We start from the raw sequence: 23,243 nt of genomic DNA on the forward strand, positions 1-23,243 counted from the left end.
TTTTACTACAGCGTAACCAAATATTAGGATTGCTATTTATTTCTAGAAACCGCCATTTCTTTAAGTTACTGTTTAAGGCCGGCAGCACACATCCGGTTTCCGGATACGGTTTCCTGATCAGGAATTCCGATTCGGGATTCCGTGACACTAGCGCACACATTAGGTTTTTTTCATTCTGAATTTACATGGCCAGTACGTACAGAGCCACTTAAGTGAAAACACGCATCATGGAGGATGACGAGTTAATTGTGATTGCACTCTTACTTTCGTTAAAAAAGAAAAAAAAATAAGCGGGTACACCCGTTAAATACACGGAGATTGGCCGAAAGTCAATTCTACATTAAAAGAACCATGTTACGGGCGTACCCCGAAGAATTTTTTAAATACTATCGGATGTCCATCAAATCATTTGATGAACTCCATCAAGCCATTCGAGATAAAATAATAAAAAATATTTTTTAATATTTTCCTTTCGGGAATCTTCAGATTGTAGAATTAAAAATTATGAACCTTGACTATCTTCAACCAGCTTCTGCCAGCGGTTACACCCGCATCCCGTGGGAACTACTTCTCGTACTGGGATAAAAAGCCGATAAGTAGCCTATAGCCTTCCTCGATAAATGGGCTATCTAACACTGAAAGAAATTTTCAAATCGGACCAGTAGTACCTGAGATTAGCGCGTTCAAACAAACAAACAAACTCTTCAGCTTTATAATATTAGTATAGCTTTGTTAATTGTTTAATAAACTGGATTTCATCTCTCAAAAAAAAAATATATGCAAAAATAAAAACAAATATAAATAAAGCAAGTGACAAGCGGGCTCTGATACACGTCCATTCGGAACAGGGCTACCTTGATTCAGAATGAAAATTTCCGTATGTGTGCGGCGGTCGAACCAAATTGTTCGCGAGCGCTGCGTTCGGAATGACGTCATCAGGTTTTATTCCGTTCTGAGTACCCGAACGCACGGAGAAAATTTTAAACCGAATGTCAGATTTTTTTCCGTCCGGAAAAAGTAAGAACGTGTGCGCTCTTGTGAACATTTTGTATGAAAAAAGAGCATTCCGGTTTCGGAATCAGGATTCCTGATCAGGAAACCGGAGGCCGGCAGCACACATCCGGTTTCCGGATACGGTTTCCTGATCAGGAATTAAGATTCGGGATTCCGTGTCACTAGCGCACACATTCGGTTTTTTTCATTCGGAATTTACATGGCCAGTACGTAAAGAGGAACCATATTGAAGGCACGACATCATGGACTATGACGAATTGATTGCTGTTGCACTTTTACTGGCGCTAAACAAGAAAAAGAGGAAACGACGTTACTGGGTACACCCGTCGAATGCTCAAAGATTATCCGAAAGTCAATTCTATGTTAAAACAGCTAAATTACGAGCATACCCAGAATAATTATTTATTAAGTATTATAGAAAGTCCATTAAATCCTTTGATGAACTTCATAAATGTCTTTACTAAGAATAATGGATTGTATTATCTCAATAAAAATTGATTATTATTATTATAAAGGCATACATATGAGAGAAATAAAAAAAAACTCATTATTTTTGGGTGTTTATTTATGTAAATATGTGTACGTTTGTTAATTGTTCAATAAACAGGATTTTTCTATATAATATTTAATACAAAAATAAAAACATATATAAAAAGCCAGTCACAGGCGGGCTCTGAATGCTCTGATACACGTCCATTCGGAACAGGGCTACCTTGATTCAGAATGAAAATTTCCGTATGTGTGCGGCGGTCAAACCAAATTGTTCGCGAGCGCTGCGTTCGGAATGACGTCATCAGGTTTTATTCCGTTCTGAGTACCCGAACGCACGGAGAAAATTTTAAACCGAATGTCAGGTTTTTTTCCGTCCGGAAAAAGTAAGAACGTGTGCGCTCTTGTGAACATTTTGTATGAAAAAAGAGCATTCCGGTTTCCGAATCAGGATTCCTGATCAGGAAACCGGATGTGTGCTGCCGGCCTAAAATGACATCAAATGGAAAAGAACCACAAATAATTTTTTATAATTTTTTTTTAATCGGCAAGTATGAAAATGTGACTTCCGTTTTGTGACCAAATCTATGGTCACATACGGGCTGAGCTCAAAGTCACAACATGATTGATCCTATAAAGTTAAGTTTACATGGAAACAGTGATGTTGTTTCAGAAATTCAGAATAATAGTTTTCTGTGGGGATCAATTTTATTTTATTCATGTTTACAATCTTTATGTAAACGAGGTACAATATTTTTTTGTTATTATTTGTTCCATTATAAAAAAGATATAGGTACAGCTTGGCAAAAAAGAGTCTGACGCGGTGACAGTTGGAACTAAAAATCGATGATTGTGGCAACATTGCTTCACTTGTCAACTGCTAGTACATTCTGTGTCAACCAGTGTCAACAGAGTGCGTTTATTCCTAATTATTTTAAAAAAATAACAACTTTCATTGCATATTAAACGATTTAAAATGAATAAAACTATTCGTAGTAGTGGCAGAGTAGTGATTTATCACGTCTTTTTGCGGTGTTTGGCCGAATCTCAAGCGGGACAAGTTTTGTCCGATATCGAGGATGTTTATCAAAGAACTGCTGATATGACAGGTATTTATGTATCCAAAATAAGTCATTATACCACAAATAAGTTTTTATAAATGTTTTCAATGCGTAGTTTTGTGGATATCCAGATTTACGTAACTTTTAGTCTTGTTTATAGAAATTAAAAATTGAGGTTATGTTTTGTAGTTTGACAAGTCTCGTATACGCTAATCTCTAAGATTAGATACTTGAAGATAATGGACATGGAATTAATAATAAAGTACTGTTATTGTTTCTTGTTTTAGGTAAATCTGTCAACACAGTAAGAAAAATTGTTGAGGAAGGTGAAAAAAATAATGGCATTTTTTCAACACCGGGAAAAAATCGCAAAGGTCGCCCGAAGAAAGATTTAGATAATTTCGATTTATGTGCAATTAGACAAAAGGTTCACTTCTTTTACTCAGTGAAAAAGCAGGTACGTTTCATTCTTACACACACATTTCATGAATTAAAAAAAGCAGATTTAATACAAAATACAATGTTTCAGGTGCCTACACTGAGAAATTTACTGCGGGTAGTGAGAGAGGACTTGGGTTATGATGGAAGCCGTGAACATCTCAGAAAGATATTACACTCTCTGGGTTTTTCATATAAGAAATGTAAAACAGACAGATCTGCTCTAATAGAGAAACCAAACATAGCAGCAAAGCGGGAGCAATATTTGAAAATTATTATGGAGAACAGAAACCTGCCTCTAGAACTACAAAAAGAAATAATATATTTAGATGAAAGCTATATTCATTCATCATACAAGCTAAAAAAATGTTGGCAATCAGTTGATGTCAGCGGAGTGAAACACAACATATCAAAAGGCAAGAGATATATAATCGTACATGCGGGGAGTGAGAAAGGATTTGTTCCAAATGCCCTTTTGATTTTCAGTGGCACAAACAAAAATGATGACTATCACTCAGAAATGAATAAATATAACTTTACAAAATGGGTCACTGAAAAATTAATCCCCAACCTAAGGGAACCTTCCATCATTGTGATGGACAATGCTCCATACCATTCGGTTGTCTTGAACAAGGCACCAACTAGTGGTTCAAAGGTTGCTGAGATAAAGTTATGGTTATTAGAAAACAATATAACTTTTGAGGACTCTCTCCGTAAACCTCAATTATTAATGCTTGTGAAGCAGCATAAACCAGAGCCTATTTATGAAATTGACCATATTTTAGGAGATCATGGTCACACTGTGGTACGCCTTCCACCTTATCACTGTGACCTGAATCCTATAGAGTTGATATGGGGAATTGCAAAGCATAAAATTGCTTCGGTCAATGTTGGATCCACTGATATAAAGGTATGTAGCCTAGTTTCATCATTCATTCCCCTGCCCTTATCCCAATTTCATTTGGGGTCGGCGCAGCATGTCTTTTTCTTCCACACATTCCTATGCATAATTATTTAATATTGCAATGTAAGAACGATTGTTAATGATTATTTCTTTTTTAAAGGTGGCTGCTGAACAAGCATTTTCAGACATTACTGCCGAAGACTGGAAGAACTCATGCAAGCATGTAATGAAAATAGAAAAATAATATTATGACAGAGGTGCCATTATGTACGAACAGATGGAACAACTAGTTATAAATCTAAGAGATGACAGTAGTAGTGATTCAGAATTAGAATATTCCAGCGATTCTGAAGGTGCAGGAAGCTCAAGCCAAAATGTGTGCTTTTCTGGCATTGAATATTTAGATGAAAGTGTTTTTGATTCATCTGATTGAATTGATTGATATTAAAATAAAACTTCAAACAAAATGTGTTCATTCATTATCCCTGTAACCAAACTATTTGTCAATGCCTAACAATCTCATTGTTAAAACTGCCTTCGGGGCATGATTATCTGTCTGTAGGTACTTATTACACAGGCTTCAGCATCCCTTGTTAACATCGTTAATACTGGACATTGAAGTGTCCAAGGGACATCGCCTACTTAGGATTGAATATCTCCAAAAAACACTGAAAAGCAAAATAAAACTATTCTTACGTGCATCGGCCTAGAAGTCAGTATATAATGGATGTACCTGAGTGTATACGCCACCGACTTCTAGGCCGATGCACCTAAGAATAGTTTTTTTTTTGCTTTTCAGTGTTTTTGGGAGTCGGTTTTATTTTTTTGTAAAAAGTTTTTTATTTTTAGCTTTTCAGTGACAAGCATACTTGTCACTATCCGCATAAGTGGAAAGTTCTCATCAATACGAATAATATAAGCCCAAACACGAGGTAGTTTACATATTCAGTTGTCGAGTTCCCTCGACCTTCTCTGGTCTCCATCATCAGGTTAGCTCCAAACCTTCACTGTTGCAAAGGTCTCGTCAATACAAACAATATAAGCCCAAACACGAGGTAGTTTGCATATTCAGTTGCCAAGTTCCCTCGACCTTCTCTGGTCTCCATCATCAGGTCAGCTTCAAACCTTCACCATTGCATAGTGTTATCAGACATACGCCTTAGTGCCTAGTTTTTACCCTGCATATGCCTACAATTTTCGAAAGTTACCCTCGATATCTCAGGGTTTCCATCATCAGATCCTGACCTGGTGATTATGGGACCACCTGGGAGGTAAACCCTACCAAACAAAAAAAAAATTTTGCAAATCGGTCCAGGCATCTCCGAGTAATCGGTGAACATACATAAAAAATAAAAAAGATCCCGACGAATTGAGAACCTCCTCCTTTTTAGGAAGTCAGTTAAAAAATAACAAATATCAAAATCTGTGAGTCGTAGTATTTCGGGTTGCCACAGGTGCGATACTGCTGCCCTCATTTATTCCACACTCTTTTTTGATCTGGAATATTACATAATTATAATAATAGCGTCCATGTAGGTGAAGCTTTATCCTTTTCAGGCGTTCAGTGGTGTGGTGAGTGGTGGTCTGTCCCTGTTTTATATTTTAAACAAAAAAATATTTAAAATTCTTTATGAAATACTGTTTTGTTCTGTTTTCGCTCGATGGACAGGAATTTAATTTTGATTCATAACTAGGGATCACTACAGAAATATATTTTTATTATAGCTTAATATTTTAAAAATTAATATCCGATGTGCATCAAAAGTCACATAATTGAAATTGAAGTTTGATTTTTGTTATAAAACGTTCAAAGAATTGTCGTGTTTTGTGTTTTTTCCTTTTGACAAGATTGCTTTCTTTAATTAGTAATAAAAATATTAATAATAGAGTCACATTCTGGAAGTGATCACATAGCTTTTTCCATTATGTATTCAGATATTTATTATTCTAGCTATATTTTTGGCGTTCCGAATCCGATCTATACACTATTTAAAAATAAAAAAAAGTTTCCACAAATTAGAGTTTTTTTTAAAAACGAAGTTACATACATGTTGACACAAATAAAAAAAAGCTCATATGATTTTGAATAATTCGATACACCGAAAGATATAAAAACTGTTAATTTGGTCTAGTGATGTAACAAACCGTATTTTATTGTGCTCGCTGTTATTGCTGTCTGTGCCCTGTGCACTTGTTATGTCACTGTCACTGTCAGTCAGTCAGTTTCGTAATTCCCAACCGGACGACACCGTATCAGAAAAATCTCTCTTCCGTTTAGCTCTATCAGAAAAAGTGCATTTCGGTGTGCGTTAATTCGACCAGGAAATACATACATCAAATCGAATATGATGGCGTTTTTGGTATCAAACATTCGCAGATGTGTTTGCCTGAAAAGTTTCAGCACCCCCAACATTATCCAAACGACGTCGTATCATGCCAATGTGAGTACAAACTTACTTATTTATGCAATGTCAAGGATTATCGATTTTACATGTGAACTACGTAATTTCACCAATAACCTTGACCGGTGATACAATATTGGGTAACATTTTCAGTATTACGTTTTTAAAAACATAGATTTTTATTATTGTGGTTTTTGGACAATGTAGCCCAACTCATTGTCGCGATAAAGTTACCACTATCTCCAAAATTATTACTGTGTTTACATTTAAATGTTACTAATGAGTGTAATTACACAGCCATAGATAGCATATCAAGCAAAATAAAAACTAAATAAGAAATTGCTTGGTGTAAATGTAGGTTGATCGGACAATTTTTTTTAAGACAAACAACTGTGCAAATTAGACTATAGGTTTAAGTGACAAAGCAAATCTTCATATATTTTTTTATTGTTTTGGTATTTAAGGCATAAACAAGATACCAATAATTGAGAGCTTCTTTTTATCTAAATGAAACTATAGATGAACTTGGATTCCATTTATGATTTCCAGGTGCTTGACCACTATGAGAACCCTCGCAATGTTGGTTCCCTTGACAAGAAAGACAAGAACGTTGGCACAGGACTTGTCGGTGCTCCAGCTTGTGGTGACGTCATGAAACTCCAGATCAGGGTTGATGACAATGGCAAAATCATTGATGCTAAGTTCAAGACATTTGGGTGTGGATCTGCGATTGCTTCTAGCTCTCTGGCTACGGAGTGGGTGAAGGGCAAGACGGTTGATGAGGCCTTACAGCTGAAGAACACTGATATTGCTAAGGAGCTGTCTTTGCCTCCTGTCAAGCTGCATTGCTCTAGTAAGTTCACTTTTGTAATACAATACATCTTGAATACTGTAAGATGTATGACTTAAAATTACTTCTAGCGGAAGGATGGAGGTTAACAAAAAATCTCACTTTGGATATTCTAATAGTCAGGGGATTAATCTCAGCACCACATTTAGTCCTCAACTGCCTAGCCTTATCCCAAATTATACTTGGGTTGGCTTTCAGCTGTAACTGGATGTAGCATATTCAGTCATATTCTGACTTCATTTTTATACCATCTGTAGGAACTCTAATACCATAATAGAGCAAGTGAAAATAATGGACAAACTACAGATAGATAGGTTTTCTTCCTTTGTCATCATGTATTTTCCAATACTTAGCTCAATAAAGTTTGAAGTATTGCTTAACTGTTATCAGGGCAAAACAAGTACTGTGAGATAAGGTGAAGTGGAGGGTATGCACTTCTTAAATATAATGTACTTTTACTAGACAATAATAGTCACTTGAAAACATACAATAATACATATTAACACATACAAATACAATGATACACTGTAAATTCTATATTCTTTTGTTGTTTGACCTTGAGTTACAAAACGAATGGAACTGTAAAATGTCTTTCAAGTAACGGATGTTACATTGATTTGCCATTACTTTCATTGTTTGCTTTTGCATGTTAGTAGGTATTTCATTTGTGTACCTACGTTATTTTCATTTCTCCTGATAAAAAACAATAAGATCATAATCAACATTACACCTGAATGTGGAAAATGCATACATGTTAACACAATTGTACAAAAGTATTATAGAACAATATATTTTTCTTTCAACAACAAATTGTTAAACATTTTGTTATTTTTTTCTAGTGCTTGCTGAGGATGCTATAAAAGCAGCCTTGTCAGACTACAGAATCAAGCAACAGTCAGCCAAAAAGCAGTAAGGAGTGAAAGGGACCGGAAGGCGTTTGGAACAGATCTGTGATTTTAGGAAGAAGTTAGGAGCCAAATGAGTATCTATTACATTATAAGAAGTAATTGTAGATACTTACTATGAGGATGAAAAATGATTAACATATATTCCATAGTCTCAATCTGCACTAAAAATGTTTAGTAATTAGTGTGTCGTTAATTTTTAATAGTTTTCTGCACTTTAAGATCTTATACTCTTATGCACAATAATCCACCATGATATTAAAGTAAAAAATAAAATTGTTATCGTTTTAGTTGATGTCCTTGAAAATAGTTGTAGAAATATTGTCAAAATTAGTTGTTAAATAAAACTGATATTGAATTATTTGCTGTTTAATTTAATCCAATTATTATTGGAGGATTGAACCGTATTGTGATAAAGGTTTTGAGATCATATGAATTTCTACCATATAGCCACAGACAGAGGTGATGTTAGTAAACATAATCTTAAGCAATAGTGTATTTTTAGTCTCGTACTCGCAAATTCCATTACCAGCGCAGTGGCCAAGTATAATTTTAGACCATTTCCAATTCTATATGTATGGATACTGTAATGTAGAAGGTATTTGTCACAACATATAAAAGAGCTCGGCTACATCGGTCCGATCGCGATATACTCACAAACTACTTTAATTAGGAAGAAGAACAATTAAGTAGGAAGATTCAATAGGGGTGGGCCGCTAGTACATGATTTTATCAAGTCCACCACAGATTCAAGTACCTGACATACAACCTAATTGATTAAATTAAAGGGTCCCCCCTTTATGGCAGAACTTTTTATGTCATAATCTTATTTTGCATACCAACAGTTGGCATAATCTTCATTTCGCAGAAAATCGTGTGGCATACACTCAGTTTGCATAATTTAAAAACGCATAATTTTGGCAAGCAGAATCATCTTTAGGCATAAATTTCATAGTCATAATACTTAAATAGTAGAAACATCATTTCGCAGAAAGTTGCCAGTCAGAATTTCCTTATGGCATACATACATTTCGTTTGTTCGTTTCTTTGCTTTTGGCAAGCATGCAACATGGACCAAGCATGGCTTCTGTCACGGCTCCGGCGCTGCGGGGCTCCGGCGGTCCCATGCGAGCTTATCGTCGCAGATGGTTTTCACGCTCACCGCCGCAGCTTCGGCTTCCTGGCCGGCAGAGCCGGCCAGCCTCAACCGCGTCGGCGAGCATTAAAACTACCTGCGCCTCAGCTCGCAGGCCGCCTCGCCCCTCCGCGCCTACGCGGTTTTGAATTGCACTCTAGGGGTAGGGCAGACAAGACTACGTGGAGTCGGTTTTGCAGCGATTCGTTTTCGTTACTAGTTTCAATTTTTAAAAGAATGTTTTTTTAATTGAAGGTTATAAATGGCAATTTGCTAAATAAATTGAATCTAAATTAAATACTTCCATCTTCATAGTACGACAAATGAGATTATACCAAATAATAGTTTCTCAAAATATACATTATGCTAAACGAAATAATGCGAAACTCTAACTATGCCAAAAGCAATTATGCGAAATAAAATTCTGCCATCTTAAAAGTATGCAACTGTAAATTCGGGCATATAAATGTTCGGTGAAACAATAATTATGCTAAATATTTTTTATGCCTTAAAAACATTCGTTGAAAAAAAATTATGCCAAGTGTGTTATGCCAAATGAAATTCGGCCAAATAAAATTCTGCCAGATAGACGGCACCCTAAATTAAATGAAGCAAGGTTGTGTTCGTCATAATATGCACCATGAATCTTCAAAAATAACATTGTCCTTAGTTTCGCAAACGTAAGTAGTACTGCAGTAGTTACTGGAATATAACAGTTCTTCTATGTCCTATTTCGTAATTATACGAGCGTTGACTACAAAGCCAACAACAAGCAGGTATAATAATAAAAACCAATATCCAACCTAAAAAGTTTTATTCCAATAAAATACAAGGTATGTACTAATGAATAACAAGTATAAACAGTCGTATACAAGTATATATATGCTAATCATTACGTCACTATGCCTAGTTTCTGTAGTGCTAGTTGCGCTGCGTCGGCTTTCGCTTGCTTCTTGTTTGCGCTTGCGACTGCTGGCTGGTATTCTGTTCCCGCCACTTTTACCTGCAGAATTTATTAAGTTTTTAGTCATTTGTAACACATTGTTAAGAAAAAAGGAGTTGATTTTGTTAGTGTTAATGGTTTTAACCGTTTTGATTTTATCTAATTATCACTTTTACCATTTTGCTATGCGCAAGCGCATTGTAAAGTTTCTGGATACAAGACTTCCTTAAAAATCTTTTTCATTAAAGATTCCTTTGAGAATTAAAAATATTTTTCATTAACGACTTCTTTGTGAATGAGTTAGTTATCTGAATAAGTTTTCAATACTCATGGTGCTAGTGAATAATTCAATAACAATTCCACAATGACTTTGCAAATATTTGTTTAATGATTGATTCATTGATTATTATTTTGATTTTGATGTAACTATTGTGCAATTTGGCCTGCAATCTTTGACCATCTCTCACATACTTGTAATCAATAACAGATACAATCAAATCCGTGTTCAACATGAGTAATAGTAATAATGGAAGATTTCTGAATGACTGTCAGTACTCCTATCACAGGAAAGTGCATGTTATCAGCCAATCTCTTACCATGAGGGCCGATTAACTGGGTTGAGTCAGATAGGCCGATCCCCAACATAGTTAAGGAAAGGCTAGGCACGTTTGTGAATTTAAATCGAAGTAAAAAAAAAAATAACTTAATCATCTCGTCGGCTTCCAGTTTCACCAGATGCAGCTGAGTACCAGTGTTTTACAAGGAGCGACTGCCTATCTGATCTCCTTAACCCAGTTACCCGGGCAAACGGGTTACCTGGATCAACCGTCATGACTGCCTTATATGTTAAATGACAACCAGGACCTACAGGTTAACGAGCCCTCCGAAACACAGTCATTGGTGTCCAAGATATAGGTACATAGAAAGTACATACAAACTAACTTAAATAATAAAGAAAATAAAAAACTGCAATATCAACGTACGCAGACCTTGAACAGGAAGTTCTTCTTATGATCGGGACCGCACTCGAAGCACAGGTTATATTCAGGCGGTCCTAGTTTCTGTTTGGAACAATATTCGCCCAGTAGGGAGACTGGGTGTTTCCCACCCGCGACAAGAGGCGCGGGGCCTCGGAGACGACCTGTGCGCTGTGGTTTCATCTGTAAAGAATTTGTTGGTGTAATATTGAAGCATGCCATGAAAAGGCTATTTCAAGAGTATTATATTGAATTTGTGAGGAGAGTTTGTGTCTGGTTTACTTTGGGATATAAGCTACCTCCGTGCACAATCTATATTATTATACAGACATTTGCATTTATATTAAAAGAATAAGGAGATGTAATCTTGGTAGTGAAACTAAAGTGCTATAGTTTGCAAACAAGCAAAACGTGTCAAAATGAAAACAAAAAATCTTAAAGTAAAAATAATAAAAAAACTAAATAAATTGCGATTACTTACACCTCTACTGCGTCTACAGCTACTGACCTCTTCTTTGGCCTGTAGACCTCTAGTGTCCAACTTGACCTCTAGGAGTAAAGGCTGGAGAGTTCCAGTGCCTTCCTTACCCAACCCCTGGCCTGGAGTCCAGCCCATTTTCTGGAGTAAGTGCATACCCATGCCCCCTTCCACGGGCGCGGCTCGAACTAGTTGGTCCTATACATATTGGAATATATTAGAGAATGAATTAATTAAGGTGAATATTTTCAATTGCTTTGGCAGTCAAAAAATAATCTTTTTTACGGGAGTTAGGTACATTATTTACCTAACTGATGAGAAATTTAAGGAAAAGAGCTTTTCAAAAGGTAAGTTTTATGCTTGTACATAAGGATCTCAACTCGATCTATCAAGTCAGAACACTGAAGAGTTCTCATTCACCATTGCGATCTCCACTCAATATTCACAATAAATAAAGTTCATTTTTGTTTAAGATTGCATCCCTTCCCGTATTATACTTACCTCTTTGATTACATTGTAAGGTTAGCACCTATCATCGTAGACATCGACGTGCACGCATCTCCTTATCACTTAAAAGCTGCAACAAATATTCATGAATTCCCCATTTCAGCCATACTTTTCTTTGAGCCATCCAAAAAATTCAACGAATTTTATGAAAGTGCATTTTTTTCCTAACAAAAGGCGCCTATTTACGGGTAATTGTATTTTTATCCTGGCCTTCATTTATAAAGGTGGATGGTTGTGCAAAACTTCGCACATAGCTTTGCACAAATGTTGGAAATGGCCATACTTTAGTCTTAGACATTTGGAGATAGCTCAAAGAATCGGTCTGCTTCAACAATTTGGAGACTGACTAAAAATAAAACTGAACCTAATCCCAGACTCAAAAAATGATTTTATGCTAAGAGTCAAAAGGGCAAAAAGAACGATTTAAAAACTGAAATAAATAACACAAATACACCAAACCACGGATTAAATCATGATGTGTGTGTATCCAGTATCAGGAATAGGTAACTACAAAATATTTTTTTAACCAAAAATACAAAAAAGAAAGAAAATCTAAAATAAATAAGTCAGTCATAACCAAGGGGAAAACTGAATATCTGTACGCAATCTTTGGTAATGATGATTGACATGCCAAAGGGGATTGGCATGAGAATTACCATCACGTTAGAAGAATAGTGCGGTGTAACGAGCGAACTGCAAAGTTCAACCGTTACACGAACCAGAAATATACGGAGACAGTGATGGTTGCAGCAACAAATAATCAGTACATTATATAGAATGGTTAAATATTAATATGGATAAAATTTAAAGTGTTAACAACAATATAGTACGAGATAAAGCAATTGATACAATAGTACTTTCAATAAATTGCTGTAATAGAGTGAGTTCAAAGATGTGCATATATAACACACAAATGTGTCTGAGCAGACTACAAATTTCATATTATACATATATTTTATATGAACTGCAATAGTATAAAACACAACATTGATATAGTGAGAAAAATTTACCAATTCCTTGTAGTTAACAGTAAGATTCAGTATAAGATTCAGTAACACTTGCCCGTGCATCAAAAGTCAAGCATTTTTAAAGCTTTAGTCATTCAAATAGAATACATAGACGTACAAAAATATAGCATAGTTTACGAAAATACTGATATGTAGTAAAAAACTAAGTTGTTGCAACCATCACAATAATATTGAAATAGGTCAGAAAGTATAATACAACATGTATTATAAGTTCTGACCGAACGGTCGACCGCGCAGTGACCGTGGATCCTGACCGGCGGGGCAATCAGCTGAAAGAAAAGTCATTGCCACACTATTAAAGTATTGAACGAAACCATTTGCCCTCACTGGCAGTATTGGTAGGCTGTATGGAGTTTAATTTTGCCCTTATCCCTTCTCAATTTAATTAAATAAGCTACTTCAATTTTATTAATTGCTTTTCATACTGAATGGTCCGTATTATGGTTACAATTGAACCGACAAGGAAGAAATTTGGTACATACTGAGATAAGATACTGATTCAACGAGAATTATTGTGCCGCCGTTTTTCATACTGTCATCATCATCTCCCGAGCCTTTTCCCAACTGTGTTAGGGTCGGCTTCCAGTCTTACAGGATGTGGGTGTGTACCAGTGCTATAAAATCGTTTTTCGCATCTACTTCTTACTTACTTTTATTATCGAAGATATAGATAATAATGTTTTGGAAATAAAACATGCTTACTCATTGCCTTGTGTAACAGCTTAGTAGATAAGAAAATATGCAACAATCAATTATGATTAAAGATTCATCAAGATCGAACCTCGTGTGGAAAAGAATTCTTATCGGTTTCTATAATTTTGAATATGTTATTATAGGTAAGTTCCCTCATATATTTGTAAACAAAATTAAAAACAATACATTGTACTCAATACACCAGATGAGCATTAATTAGGTTTCGTTTGATACTTTAATGCATATTTTATGTTTTTCTCCTAAAAGTGTATTGTTCTTTCATAATCAATATAATTTACTACATAAAAACTCCCTGCATTCGCATAAACCACCCCAACATATTTGTGGTTTCTTCATTGGTATGTTCATTTGAGTAAATGCGGTAAAATGTTCTTGAAGTTACAAAGCATAGGAAAAACATTCTACAAGTTTCGACGGCCATATATGTCTAGTCTATGTATATAAACCCATTAAGCAAAGGCTTGGCAGATGGTACATTAAAGATACCGTTATTACAAAAACAGTATGATATACTTATTTTGAGCCTTGAACATCGTCCATAAGGTCTATCCGCAGCTCATATACATTAAGTGTTTAAAAAAATATATGAAAATGAAAGAACAACTCCACTGACACATAGTAAAAAATGCAGCAATATAGCAATATTGATTGAAGTATAATTGTATATAAATGTGTACCTTTTTGGCCCAAGCTTGTGTACCGCTAGCGAGTTCCCTCGGCGTCAGTATCTGTGCACCAGTGGAGCCGGTGAACTGACCCAGTGATGATTCACCCGCAGACCAACCAAACTGTGAATAAAATTACTAGAGTTACAAAGGAGTACGAAGTGATTTTCGATGATAATTATAACAGGTTTTTAATAAAGAGATCTATCTTGAGAATGATGTAATTTTCTTTTATTCGGATGTTCAAAGTTCCTTCGGATCGCGAGTGAAAATCAACTTACACTTAATAAACTATGTAGACGGGTATGGGTATGTAGGCAGGAAGATGGAGTTATACAAGACGAATAGCACCACCAATTGTCTAGTCTTCATATGTCATATTATACAGTCATGGACACATAATTAAAGACACCCCCAATCGAAGTGAAATAAATAGTTATGGTACTGACATGAACTTAAGCACGGCATAAAATGTAATGTAATTATTATTAAAACAAATATTACATTGTGTTCTTTAAATTAAGGACAAAAAATATTTACTGTCTTTAATACATTAGATAAAACGCTTTATGTGAACTGAACACTAACTTTTGGAGCGGATACATGGCTGGTCAGCTAATTAAAGACAGTAAAGGCTCGAGCAGACCGGATGCGTATGCGTAACCACGCGCGTAGTCACGCGCGTAGTTACGGCGTAACCATGAGTTGTAATGTATGGAAATGTATGAGACAGGCCACACCGCTTGCGTAACGACGCGCGTGTCTACGTTACGCAAGCGGTGTGGCCTGTCTCATACATTCCATACACAACTTCATAACTACGCGCGTGACTACGCGCGTGGTTACGCATACGCATCCGGTCTGCTGGAGCCTTAAATGCCTAGTTAAGAAAAAAAACGGAAGATATAGAAATAGTCGCCATACTTTTTTTAAGTGAGTAAAATATTTATGAGAACTCAAATCAGGTAATAATTTAGGTTCCCTTCATTAACATTTTTCATTTTAGTCCAATCAATACGACTAAAACAAAATTTCTGCTAAGTAAAATGTTTTAGGCTTTTTTAAATAAATTTTTATCATGCGGATTCATTCATACCACTTGAACTGTAATAAGGACATGGTAATAAAATATTATTAAAGATTCCTTGTTAATGCACTAAAAAAGTCAAGGTTTGAGAACAACTGAAAGCTGACGTGAAGGAAAACTTATCCGCATTAACAGACTTCACGGTGATGTTATAACGAAAATAGAGAACCATTAATATTATTCGGTACTGTTTTTTCGGAGTTATTTGATGCTAAAAGGACAAAAATTGTGTCTGCAAAACTTTAAGATAACAGCCAAGTCGGGAAAACCTGTAAGTGCAATGTGTTTCGGAAGATATTACTTTTGGAAAAGCACTGCGTGTCCATACTGTAGTTGGCGTTTTCTAGCAAAGGTGAAAGTTGCTCTGAACAAGTATTGAAAAATGTTTTTTTTTAATCTGATAAAACAAAGGAATTTGAGGAATTCTAAAAAAATAATTGATTTTAGTCACTTCCAAAAATGAGATGTAACCAAAGTACAGAAAGAAAGTTCTCAAACGTAGGAGGCGAAAATGTTATAGTGTGGGGCTGGTCGCCACCGTTTAGTGAAAGACCCTTCAGAAAAGTATAATTAAAAATAGGCGAATTCAAGTACTATAATATTTCATAAACAAGCATATCGTTATAAGCCAACCATAATTTACCGGTCATTAGGACTTTCCAAATTAGAAAAGCTCTGAAAAACACTGCAAGGGTAGTAAAAATGACTCTTTAATCGGGCAACTTATGGCGGCTTTGGTTTGGCCTATTGCAAATCCAATAAAATAAAAACTGTTAAAAGGCGAAAAATACTATGGCAATAAGTTGTACATGGAACATCGATCAATTTTACACAGATTTTAATTAAGCATGGAAGAAAATCCCCATAGCGACTTCTACAAAACTGACCGCTTGCTCGTTCAGGGATGTCGTACTGTTATTGAGGTAAAATGAAATAAACCAAATATTAATACATATTGGAATGTTTAATTATAGTGTAGGGAATGTTGTTGAAGAAAGGTAACTCCTATTTCTCCTACTCCTAACTATTTCTTCCTCTGAGCAAATGGAGTGTCTTTAATTAGATGGCCAGGCTTCGTTATGGATCATAGCGCCCGGGATTCGGATAAAGCGAAAAAATACTAGGGGCGGAGAATTATTAAATATAGTCATTAGTTTTAAAATTTCACAATGCCTTCTTCAATATTTTTAAATAGAAAAGAAAGTTCCCACGACAATGTAAAAAAAGAAATACAGATGAAATGCCCCAGTAAGTTAAGATTTCAACAGTGTCTTTAATTACGTGTTCATGACTGTATATTCATATATCAAATAATGGAATGATTTAGAATATTTACACAAAAAATAATAATAAAAAGCACTTACACCATGTGTAGTAAAGAGCTCACTCTCCTCCTGCTCCTTGCGAATAATAGACAGCTTCTGTGATACCAGCGACGCGACGTCTTGCTGTAGGTCAAACATTTTATTATTACAACAGGATATTAAAGACACACTGACCGTATACAGAAAGAAAATGTTCCATCTCTATTATAAATCATTTTTAATAGTGAGACATGAAACTCAAATGATGTTTAAAGTTCGAAATAATAATAAAAATAGTGAATAACTTACAATCCGCACCATCTTCTGCGCATCGACCCCGGGCGGGTATGCCTGCGGGCCGGGCGCCGGTAACGCGGGTATTGTCGGCACCGAGTTCAGCTCTGAAACGTAACGTATATAAGGTTTTCCACACTTTACACACACTGCTAGGCGTAAGAATCTTTCTCTGTCTGAAGCGTGCCTCTAGTAAATAGAAAATAAAATTTGAAGAGTAATAACTGTTATTATAACTAGCGACCCTTCCCAGCTGTGCACGGCTATAAATGATGTATTAAAATAACCCTGACGAATCTCTCTGACCATTGGTGGAAACTGCATTATAGACATAGTAGTTTTTGAGTTTATCGCGATCCGACAGAGAAACAGACGTGAAGCAAACTCAGTTTTATAGTGTGTAGTAATATTATAAACACTTACGACTTCCCGACGTGAAGCTTTTCATATAAGGGGGTGGACTTAAAGACCTTTCCGATATTCTGTAACAAAAATACAGTATTATTTAATTAAATTGTCTAATATTGATTGTATTTTTAATAATTAATATTTATTGTGATATGATTTACTTACTTGGCAATTTCAGTGCATGTGTTTGACGCTGCGGTAGTACTTGATTTTGATTTCGAAGAACTACTACTGCTTGAATTCAGTTTTGCCACTTGCTGCAATTAAAATAATTTAGTTAGAAAAACCCTGTATGTAAATGAAATTTCAGAAAACATATTATTTTATATCATAAATCATATTATTTATGAAAATAACCCCTAAAGCATATTGTAACTACAAACTATTATTAATGATTGCTTACCATGTCCTTCTTAGGCGGTGAAACGGGCACCCATTCTGAAGCCTTCTCTCTATGTTGCGACCCTGAAGACACTGGGAACTGTAGCCTTAACTCCTCCTTATTGGCTATCGGTAGAGGATTCGTCTTTATGGGTAGTGGAGCGCCTCCCTAAAAATAAAAACAGTTCATAAATTCTAATTGTTGTCAGTATGTATTAAGTTGATATTGAAATGGTATCTTGTTTACTTGTTTTTGGTCAATAGGCAGAACAAAATTTGGTTCAAATAATTGATCTTGTGGTATGATTAATAATCTTTGTAGAATCAAACGTAAATCCTAATTCACTGAATAGTATAAAATGCTTGTTTTATTACAGTGCTGAAACAATTGCAACAACTTTGTACTCTTTAGATACAAACTACTTTTTATCAGGATGTGCAGTCATTTAAGGTCCACAATACTTAACGTCAAAGGACTTAAGGTCCACAATAAGGATGCGTTTCTTTCCGTATTTGTGCCAGAATTCATTTTCCATTCTGCTATTGCACATGGTATTAATCATGTATTTCACAACTGCATTTCATTAGTTGAAATTAATTGCTTATTGCATTTGCATCTTATGAAATATTGATTCATACTTGACTAAATGTGTTGTAAACGTCGGATTTTAAGGTAGAATTCCGTGGATAGCGGCTACGACAGCCGCGCGCGGCCGTAAGCATCTCAACATGGTCTAGCGCTTATTAACATCTATAGAATCTTAGTAAAACCAGAATTGAATTGTTTTTTATTTAGTCGGCAAAACTTCCTTTTGTTTTCATTACAATACAAATGCTTTTGAATCAGTATTTTATAGTATCCTTCATCATTTCTATTTTTTAAAGATAGGGTCGATTGGTAATATATTTTCATAATACAGCCACAGCAACACGTCATCCTCTTCTTCTTCAAGGATATCAATTAGCACTTCGACTAGAAGGAACGGACGAGCAAAATCTACTAATTTCAACACAATGCCGCGCGCGGCTTACGAAATTCGTCGGCCGCGCGCGACTGTCGCGAGCCTCGGCAGCGGCGCCATACATTTTCATAGATTGACTATTGTCGCGCGCGGCCGACGACTGTCGTAGGCCGCGCGCGGCTGCGTCATCCGCGACCCACGGAATTCTACCTTTAGGTCAGTAGAGTAGAATATTTAGTTGTTACTTATGAAGTATAGGCACTTATGAAGTTTTTTCAGCACATTTATTTTTTCTAAATTTTATACGAAAAATTAATGAACAGCCCACTGCTTATTATTTTGTAATATTTTCGTTACACTTTGTTACCAATAAATTGCTATTATTTATTGTTGCCATACACTTTTTTCATTGAAATCTTGATAGTAAAAACTCACCCTAATATTCATAACAATAGGAGCCTTCTCTTTAACAAGGAAGGGATGATGGAAAGCGAGCGTGTCTTCGTTCTCGCTCATATCATCGTCGTTGGATGAGACAGAAGACAGTTCTCCAAGAGCTTCCTTCTTTGACAAATGCTTGCAGAAGTCCGTCAATTCGTCTACTGATTTACCTGTTAACAATTTATTGGAAATATGAAGATTTTTGTTTATAAAAACGAAAATGCTCAGGTCTTTGATAAAACATGATTGGCTGACCATTTTTGCAATGATCAATGTTTGTTAAAACAAGTATTAAAGCTAAACATTTATTATGTTGCATATTTCCAGTTTTCTCGTCAAAAGCTCTAAATATAGAACTTTTTGGGGTTCCATAAATAGAAAGGAAAAAAATGAATTCTTATAATTTTACTTGAGTTATGTTCATCACACACTAAACCAGTTTGTTATGTACTTCGATCTAAATTGGTTCACTTGTTTCTAACATTATATAAAAATACATGCTTAAAAATCTCCCTAGCTCTATGTCTCCTAGAAGTGACAAATACATAAAACGAATATCTTACCTCCAGACTGTATAGCGGCCATCACTTGGTTCCTCGTATGAGGCGGCAACGCGGCTGCCCCGGCAGGCACCGCGCCATTCTTGAGCATATTGATAGCATTCCTTCTAGCCACTTCTAGTAATCGCTTCTTTTCACTATCCGCAAGTTTCACTCCCGTTGGAGACCTTGAATAAATGTAACAAATCAATAAAAATAAAATAAATAAATAAAATAATATATTTCGTACAAGTTACATCCATTTAAATTACATTGCATTCCAAATAAGCTATCGGATTAAAAAATATATAAATACATAAATTACAAAACTGCAACTTTCTGTGTTAGTTTCACATAAATAGTGAAATTGAAAAAATGGAAACAATTTCAACTGATACACTTCAGTTGATTCGAGGCAATCATAAAATGTCATGGTAAATATTTTTAATGACATTTTAATATGCTTAGACAATGTAATAGGATATGCATAGCAAAGTTTCTCGATTAACTGCATAAAGGTAGCAGAAACAGTGTAATTGAATTACATGATGAAACCTTTCCATAGCCAATGATGTTTGATTTGTTTTTTTCTGTACTTAGAATGCACTTTTTCTTTAAAATCACTACTCTGATGTAATTCTACGTACACACCAGACCAGTTCTGCCTTCTCTCAATTTAAAAAACTGGACATTTTGAATAAGAATAAGAAAGCAAACTAAGTTTCCACATACCTAGATCTCCTCCTTCCACTATGCCTAGGCGAGAGTCGCCTTGTCCTATGCCGTGACCTTGACCTCGACCTTCGTCTGGAGCGCGACCTTGACCTCCTACGAGACCTTGAAGTAGATCTGTGACGCGATCGACTGCTGTGTCGAGTCTTGGAGCTGGATCTATGATGGTGCTTTCTTGATGTTGATGATGAACGCCTGGATTTACTTCCAGACCTGCATAAAGATTAAAGCATAAATTTTACCATAGAAAGGTGACATATTGTTATGTTTTCTCAGTGAAACTGTTGTTCCGATTCCACATATTTGTATAGAAAGAAAGAATGAAAGAGGTTAACATTAAAATTCTATCTCTAGTAAGTAAACCAACAGGTAAATAAGTTATTGAAATCCAGCTGAAGAAGCTGAAGAAATTTCTTCTCTGTAAGCTGTTGTAAATGAATTAAATAATCACTACATAGTATAAAACAAAGTCGCTTTTTCTGTCCCTGTGTCCCTTTGTATGCTTAAATCTTTAAAACTACGCAACCCATTTTCATGCGGTTTTTTTATCAGATAGAGTGTTTATAGAGGAAGGTTTATATTATAGGGAAATATTGGTAATCCCGTGCGAAGCTGGGGCAGGTCGCTAGTCTGCAATAAAGGGTTTATATTTTGCAAAGTTGCAAGCAACTTGGGAAGTGTTGGATGATTTGATGTGGTTAGGGTATTGTCTATTCAATGTCCGTTAGCTATTATTGTAGATTACAGCATTTTTTTATAAAGATGAGACAATCAAACTAAGCATAAAGTAGATTTATCTGAAGTGTACCTCTTAGGAGATTTGCTCTTTTCTTTCCGAGATGTTGTTTTCGATGAACTTTCAGACTTTTTACTCTTCTTCGCAGCAAGCTTAGCTTCTTCACAGATGTCACTATAAATAACACAGAAACATTGCATCAGTCATCATTAGTTAATAGTACCTAGTTAATTACCTATTCTAATAGTAGAATAACTGTTTCACAGCATAATGAGTATATAAACAACACTTAACTGCATGTGGTATTATATTGTGATGTCAATTATCTCTATATGCTAGGAATTCAATATAGCCAAATTATTTATAAATGAGATAGACTAATACTGATATTCATGTTTAAGTGTGATGAATTACTTACTGTTTCAATTCTTCTTCAGCTTGCTTCTTGAGTATACCCCCAGGATCTGAGGTTTTAGGGAATTGAGAGTTGCAAACAACTTCTTTCTCAGTACTACTTGATGAATCTGTATATTCCCCTTCCTCATACTTCTCCGCTCTCTTTCTAGCCTCTTCTTCAGCCTTCTTAACAGTCTCTTCATACACAGTACTGAATTTTAGATTCTTTATTTGAATTTTACCCTTAGATTTATCACTGTCCCCATTATTCAGTTCAGCTTTCTTACTATCTAATTTTTGTCTCAAGTCTATCGTCTTATTACATTCTGGAGGCAAGGGAATGGGATGTGGAGGTGATAGGGATAACTCACCTTCCTCTAATTTTACAGATACCGTATCTTTTACGTCCTTTTCGACCTTAACCTCTTTGGTTTTAACATCCTCTTTTTTTATTTCCTTTTCATGTTTAACTTTTTCATGCTTTACAATGTCGTTTTCAGGTTTTACTCTAACTGGTGTCAGCGGGTAAGGGTACGAAGGTGACCGGCTCTCTCGTGCACGCTTTTGAGACTTGCTCTTTTTTCTTTTCTTTCGTTTGTGGGAGTACTCACTGTCGTCAGAACTGACACTGCTAACGCTTCGACTGCGTTTCTTTTTCTCTTTTTTATGCTTCTTCTTGCTTTTTTTAGATTTCTTTGAAGGGACTTCCTCTATTTTAGGAGGATCCGCGTTAAAAGCACTAAAAAGTTCAGAAAGAATCTCACTTGACGACTTTTTGGAATCATCTTTTTTCCTATCGGGAGTTGTCTTTTCCCTTTTGATTAATTGTTCAATTTTATCTATTAAGGTAGTCATCGCTAAAACACGGTTGACTTCACCTTATTTACACATTATATACTTCACAGGACTAGTAACTGTGGCAACGCTTTACAAACACAAAAGGCAAAACGCAAACATTACACGATCGCCATGTTGCGAAATTAAATTTGACAGTAAGTACGAGTATGGCATGACATTTGGTTAAAAGATGGTTAAAAGTATTACCAGATCATAGATAAGTGTACAATTTATACGCTGGCAACATTACATTACTTTTGTTATCTGAGATAAAATAAACGATCACATGTTACCGGCAACTTGCATAATTTCGGTATATCTTTGTTTATCCCACAAAAAAGGTATTTAGAACAACAGCTAGGCAATGTATAATATGTCTTTATCTCAAATATAACGAACATTATTGTCCATTAGGTAATGGCAAGGGTTTGATTATTGGATTCATTTTTAAGTCTCATCATCTTGTCCCTATTGTTTTCCAATGCATCCTACTAATCCGAAAGTAGTCCAAGGTCTAAGAGTAGCCTTCACATGTAGTTTTTTTTTCTTTCCTAATTTTATATAATGGTTATCATGTGATAATGATATTTTTATTTGACTTGTTTTGTATACATCT

The 23,243-nt window shown here is 35.5% G+C and overlaps 3 protein-coding genes across 8 annotated transcripts; 2 read left to right on the forward strand and 1 right to left on the reverse strand.

The window, feature by feature from the left end:
• The first annotated feature begins 2,288 nt into the window (after nt 1–2,288).
• On the forward strand, nt 2,289–4,210 carry LOC126053821 (uncharacterized). 2 transcript variants are annotated; one of them, XR_010276631.1, is made up of 4 exons: nt 2,289–2,612; nt 2,852–3,021; nt 3,094–3,912; nt 4,067–4,210. XR_010276631.1 is itself a non-coding variant. In XM_064035465.1 (3 exons), the coding sequence occupies exons 1-3, from the start codon at nt 2,480–2,482 to the stop codon at nt 4,018–4,020; spliced, it is 1,230 nt and encodes a 409-aa protein (XP_063891535.1). In that variant the 5' UTR covers nt 2,289–2,479; the 3' UTR covers nt 4,021–4,210. The 2 variants fall into 2 exon arrangements, 1 of the variants encoding a protein (XP_063891535.1); XM_064035465.1 differs by having other exon boundaries at nt 3,094–4,210.
• Nucleotides 4,211–6,104: 1,894 nt separating this feature from the next.
• LOC110373020 (iron-sulfur cluster assembly scaffold protein IscU) lies at nt 6,105–8,424 on the forward strand. The gene is made up of 3 exons (XM_021330110.3): nt 6,105–6,347; nt 6,858–7,161; nt 7,998–8,424. Exons 1-3 carry the CDS (start codon nt 6,252–6,254, stop codon nt 8,069–8,071), a joined length of 474 nt encoding a protein of 157 aa, XP_021185785.2. The 5' UTR covers nt 6,105–6,251; the 3' UTR covers nt 8,072–8,424.
• Nucleotides 8,425–9,995: 1,571 nt separating this feature from the next.
• On the reverse strand, nt 9,996–22,791 carry LOC110372199 (protein Son). Of its 5 annotated transcripts, none has more exons than XM_049847401.2 (14): nt 21,813–22,791; nt 21,467–21,568; nt 20,659–20,871; nt 19,951–20,114; nt 19,382–19,557; nt 18,007–18,153; nt 17,769–17,860; nt 17,619–17,677; nt 17,211–17,302; nt 16,962–17,045; nt 14,523–14,633; nt 11,627–11,794; nt 11,125–11,301; nt 9,996–10,201 (listed from the first exon to the last, which is right to left on the reverse strand). In XM_049847401.2, the coding sequence occupies exons 1-14, from the start codon at nt 22,643–22,645 to the stop codon at nt 10,091–10,093; spliced, it is 2,529 nt and encodes an 842-aa protein (XP_049703358.2). In that variant the 5' UTR covers nt 22,646–22,791; the 3' UTR covers nt 9,996–10,090. The 5 variants fall into 5 exon arrangements, with proteins under 5 accessions (XP_049703358.2, XP_049703356.2, XP_049703357.2 ...); XM_049847399.2 differs by having other exon boundaries at nt 11,600–11,794; nt 21,813–22,790; XM_049847400.2 differs by having other exon boundaries at nt 11,131–11,301; nt 11,600–11,794; nt 21,813–22,789.
• Nucleotides 22,792–23,243: the final 452 nt, after the last annotated feature.

This window comes from Helicoverpa armigera, chromosome 7 (assembly GCF_030705265.1).
Source record: "Helicoverpa armigera isolate CAAS_96S chromosome 7, ASM3070526v1, whole genome shotgun sequence".
Lineage (NCBI taxonomy): Eukaryota > Metazoa > Arthropoda > Insecta > Lepidoptera > Noctuidae > Helicoverpa > Helicoverpa armigera.

Bases quoted from the DNA above. Each gene is read 5' to 3' on its own strand.
- LOC126053821 (XM_064035465.1), top strand. From the start codon at position 2,480: ATGAATAAAACTATTCGTAGTAGTGGCAGAGTAGTGATTTATCACGTC. The intron at 2,613-2,851 runs GTATTTATGTAT...TTCTTGTTTTAG, and splicing joins AAGAACTGCTGATATGACAG to GTAAATCTGTCAACACAGTA. The intron at 3,022-3,093 runs GTACGTTTCATT...ACAATGTTTCAG, and splicing joins TTTACTCAGTGAAAAAGCAG to GTGCCTACACTGAGAAATTT.
- LOC110373020 (XM_021330110.3), top strand. From the start codon at position 6,252: ATGATGGCGTTTTTGGTATCAAACATTCGCAGATGTGTTTGCCTGAAA. The intron at 6,348-6,857 runs GTGAGTACAAAC...TATGATTTCCAG, and splicing joins CGACGTCGTATCATGCCAAT to GTGCTTGACCACTATGAGAA. The intron at 7,162-7,997 runs GTAAGTTCACTT...ATTTTTTTCTAG, and splicing joins TGTCAAGCTGCATTGCTCTA to TGCTTGCTGAGGATGCTATA.
- LOC110372199 (XM_049847399.2), bottom strand. From the start codon at position 22,645: ATGACTACCTTAATAGATAAAATTGAACAATTAATCAAAAGGGAAAAG. The intron at 20,115-20,658 runs GTATGTGGAAAC...CATTTATTCAAG, and splicing joins AGTGGAAGGAGGAGATCTAG to GTCTCCAACGGGAGTGAAAC. The intron at 18,154-19,381 runs GTGAGTTTTTAC...TTTTATTTTTAG, and splicing joins CTATTGTTATGAATATTAGG to GGAGGCGCTCCACTACCCAT.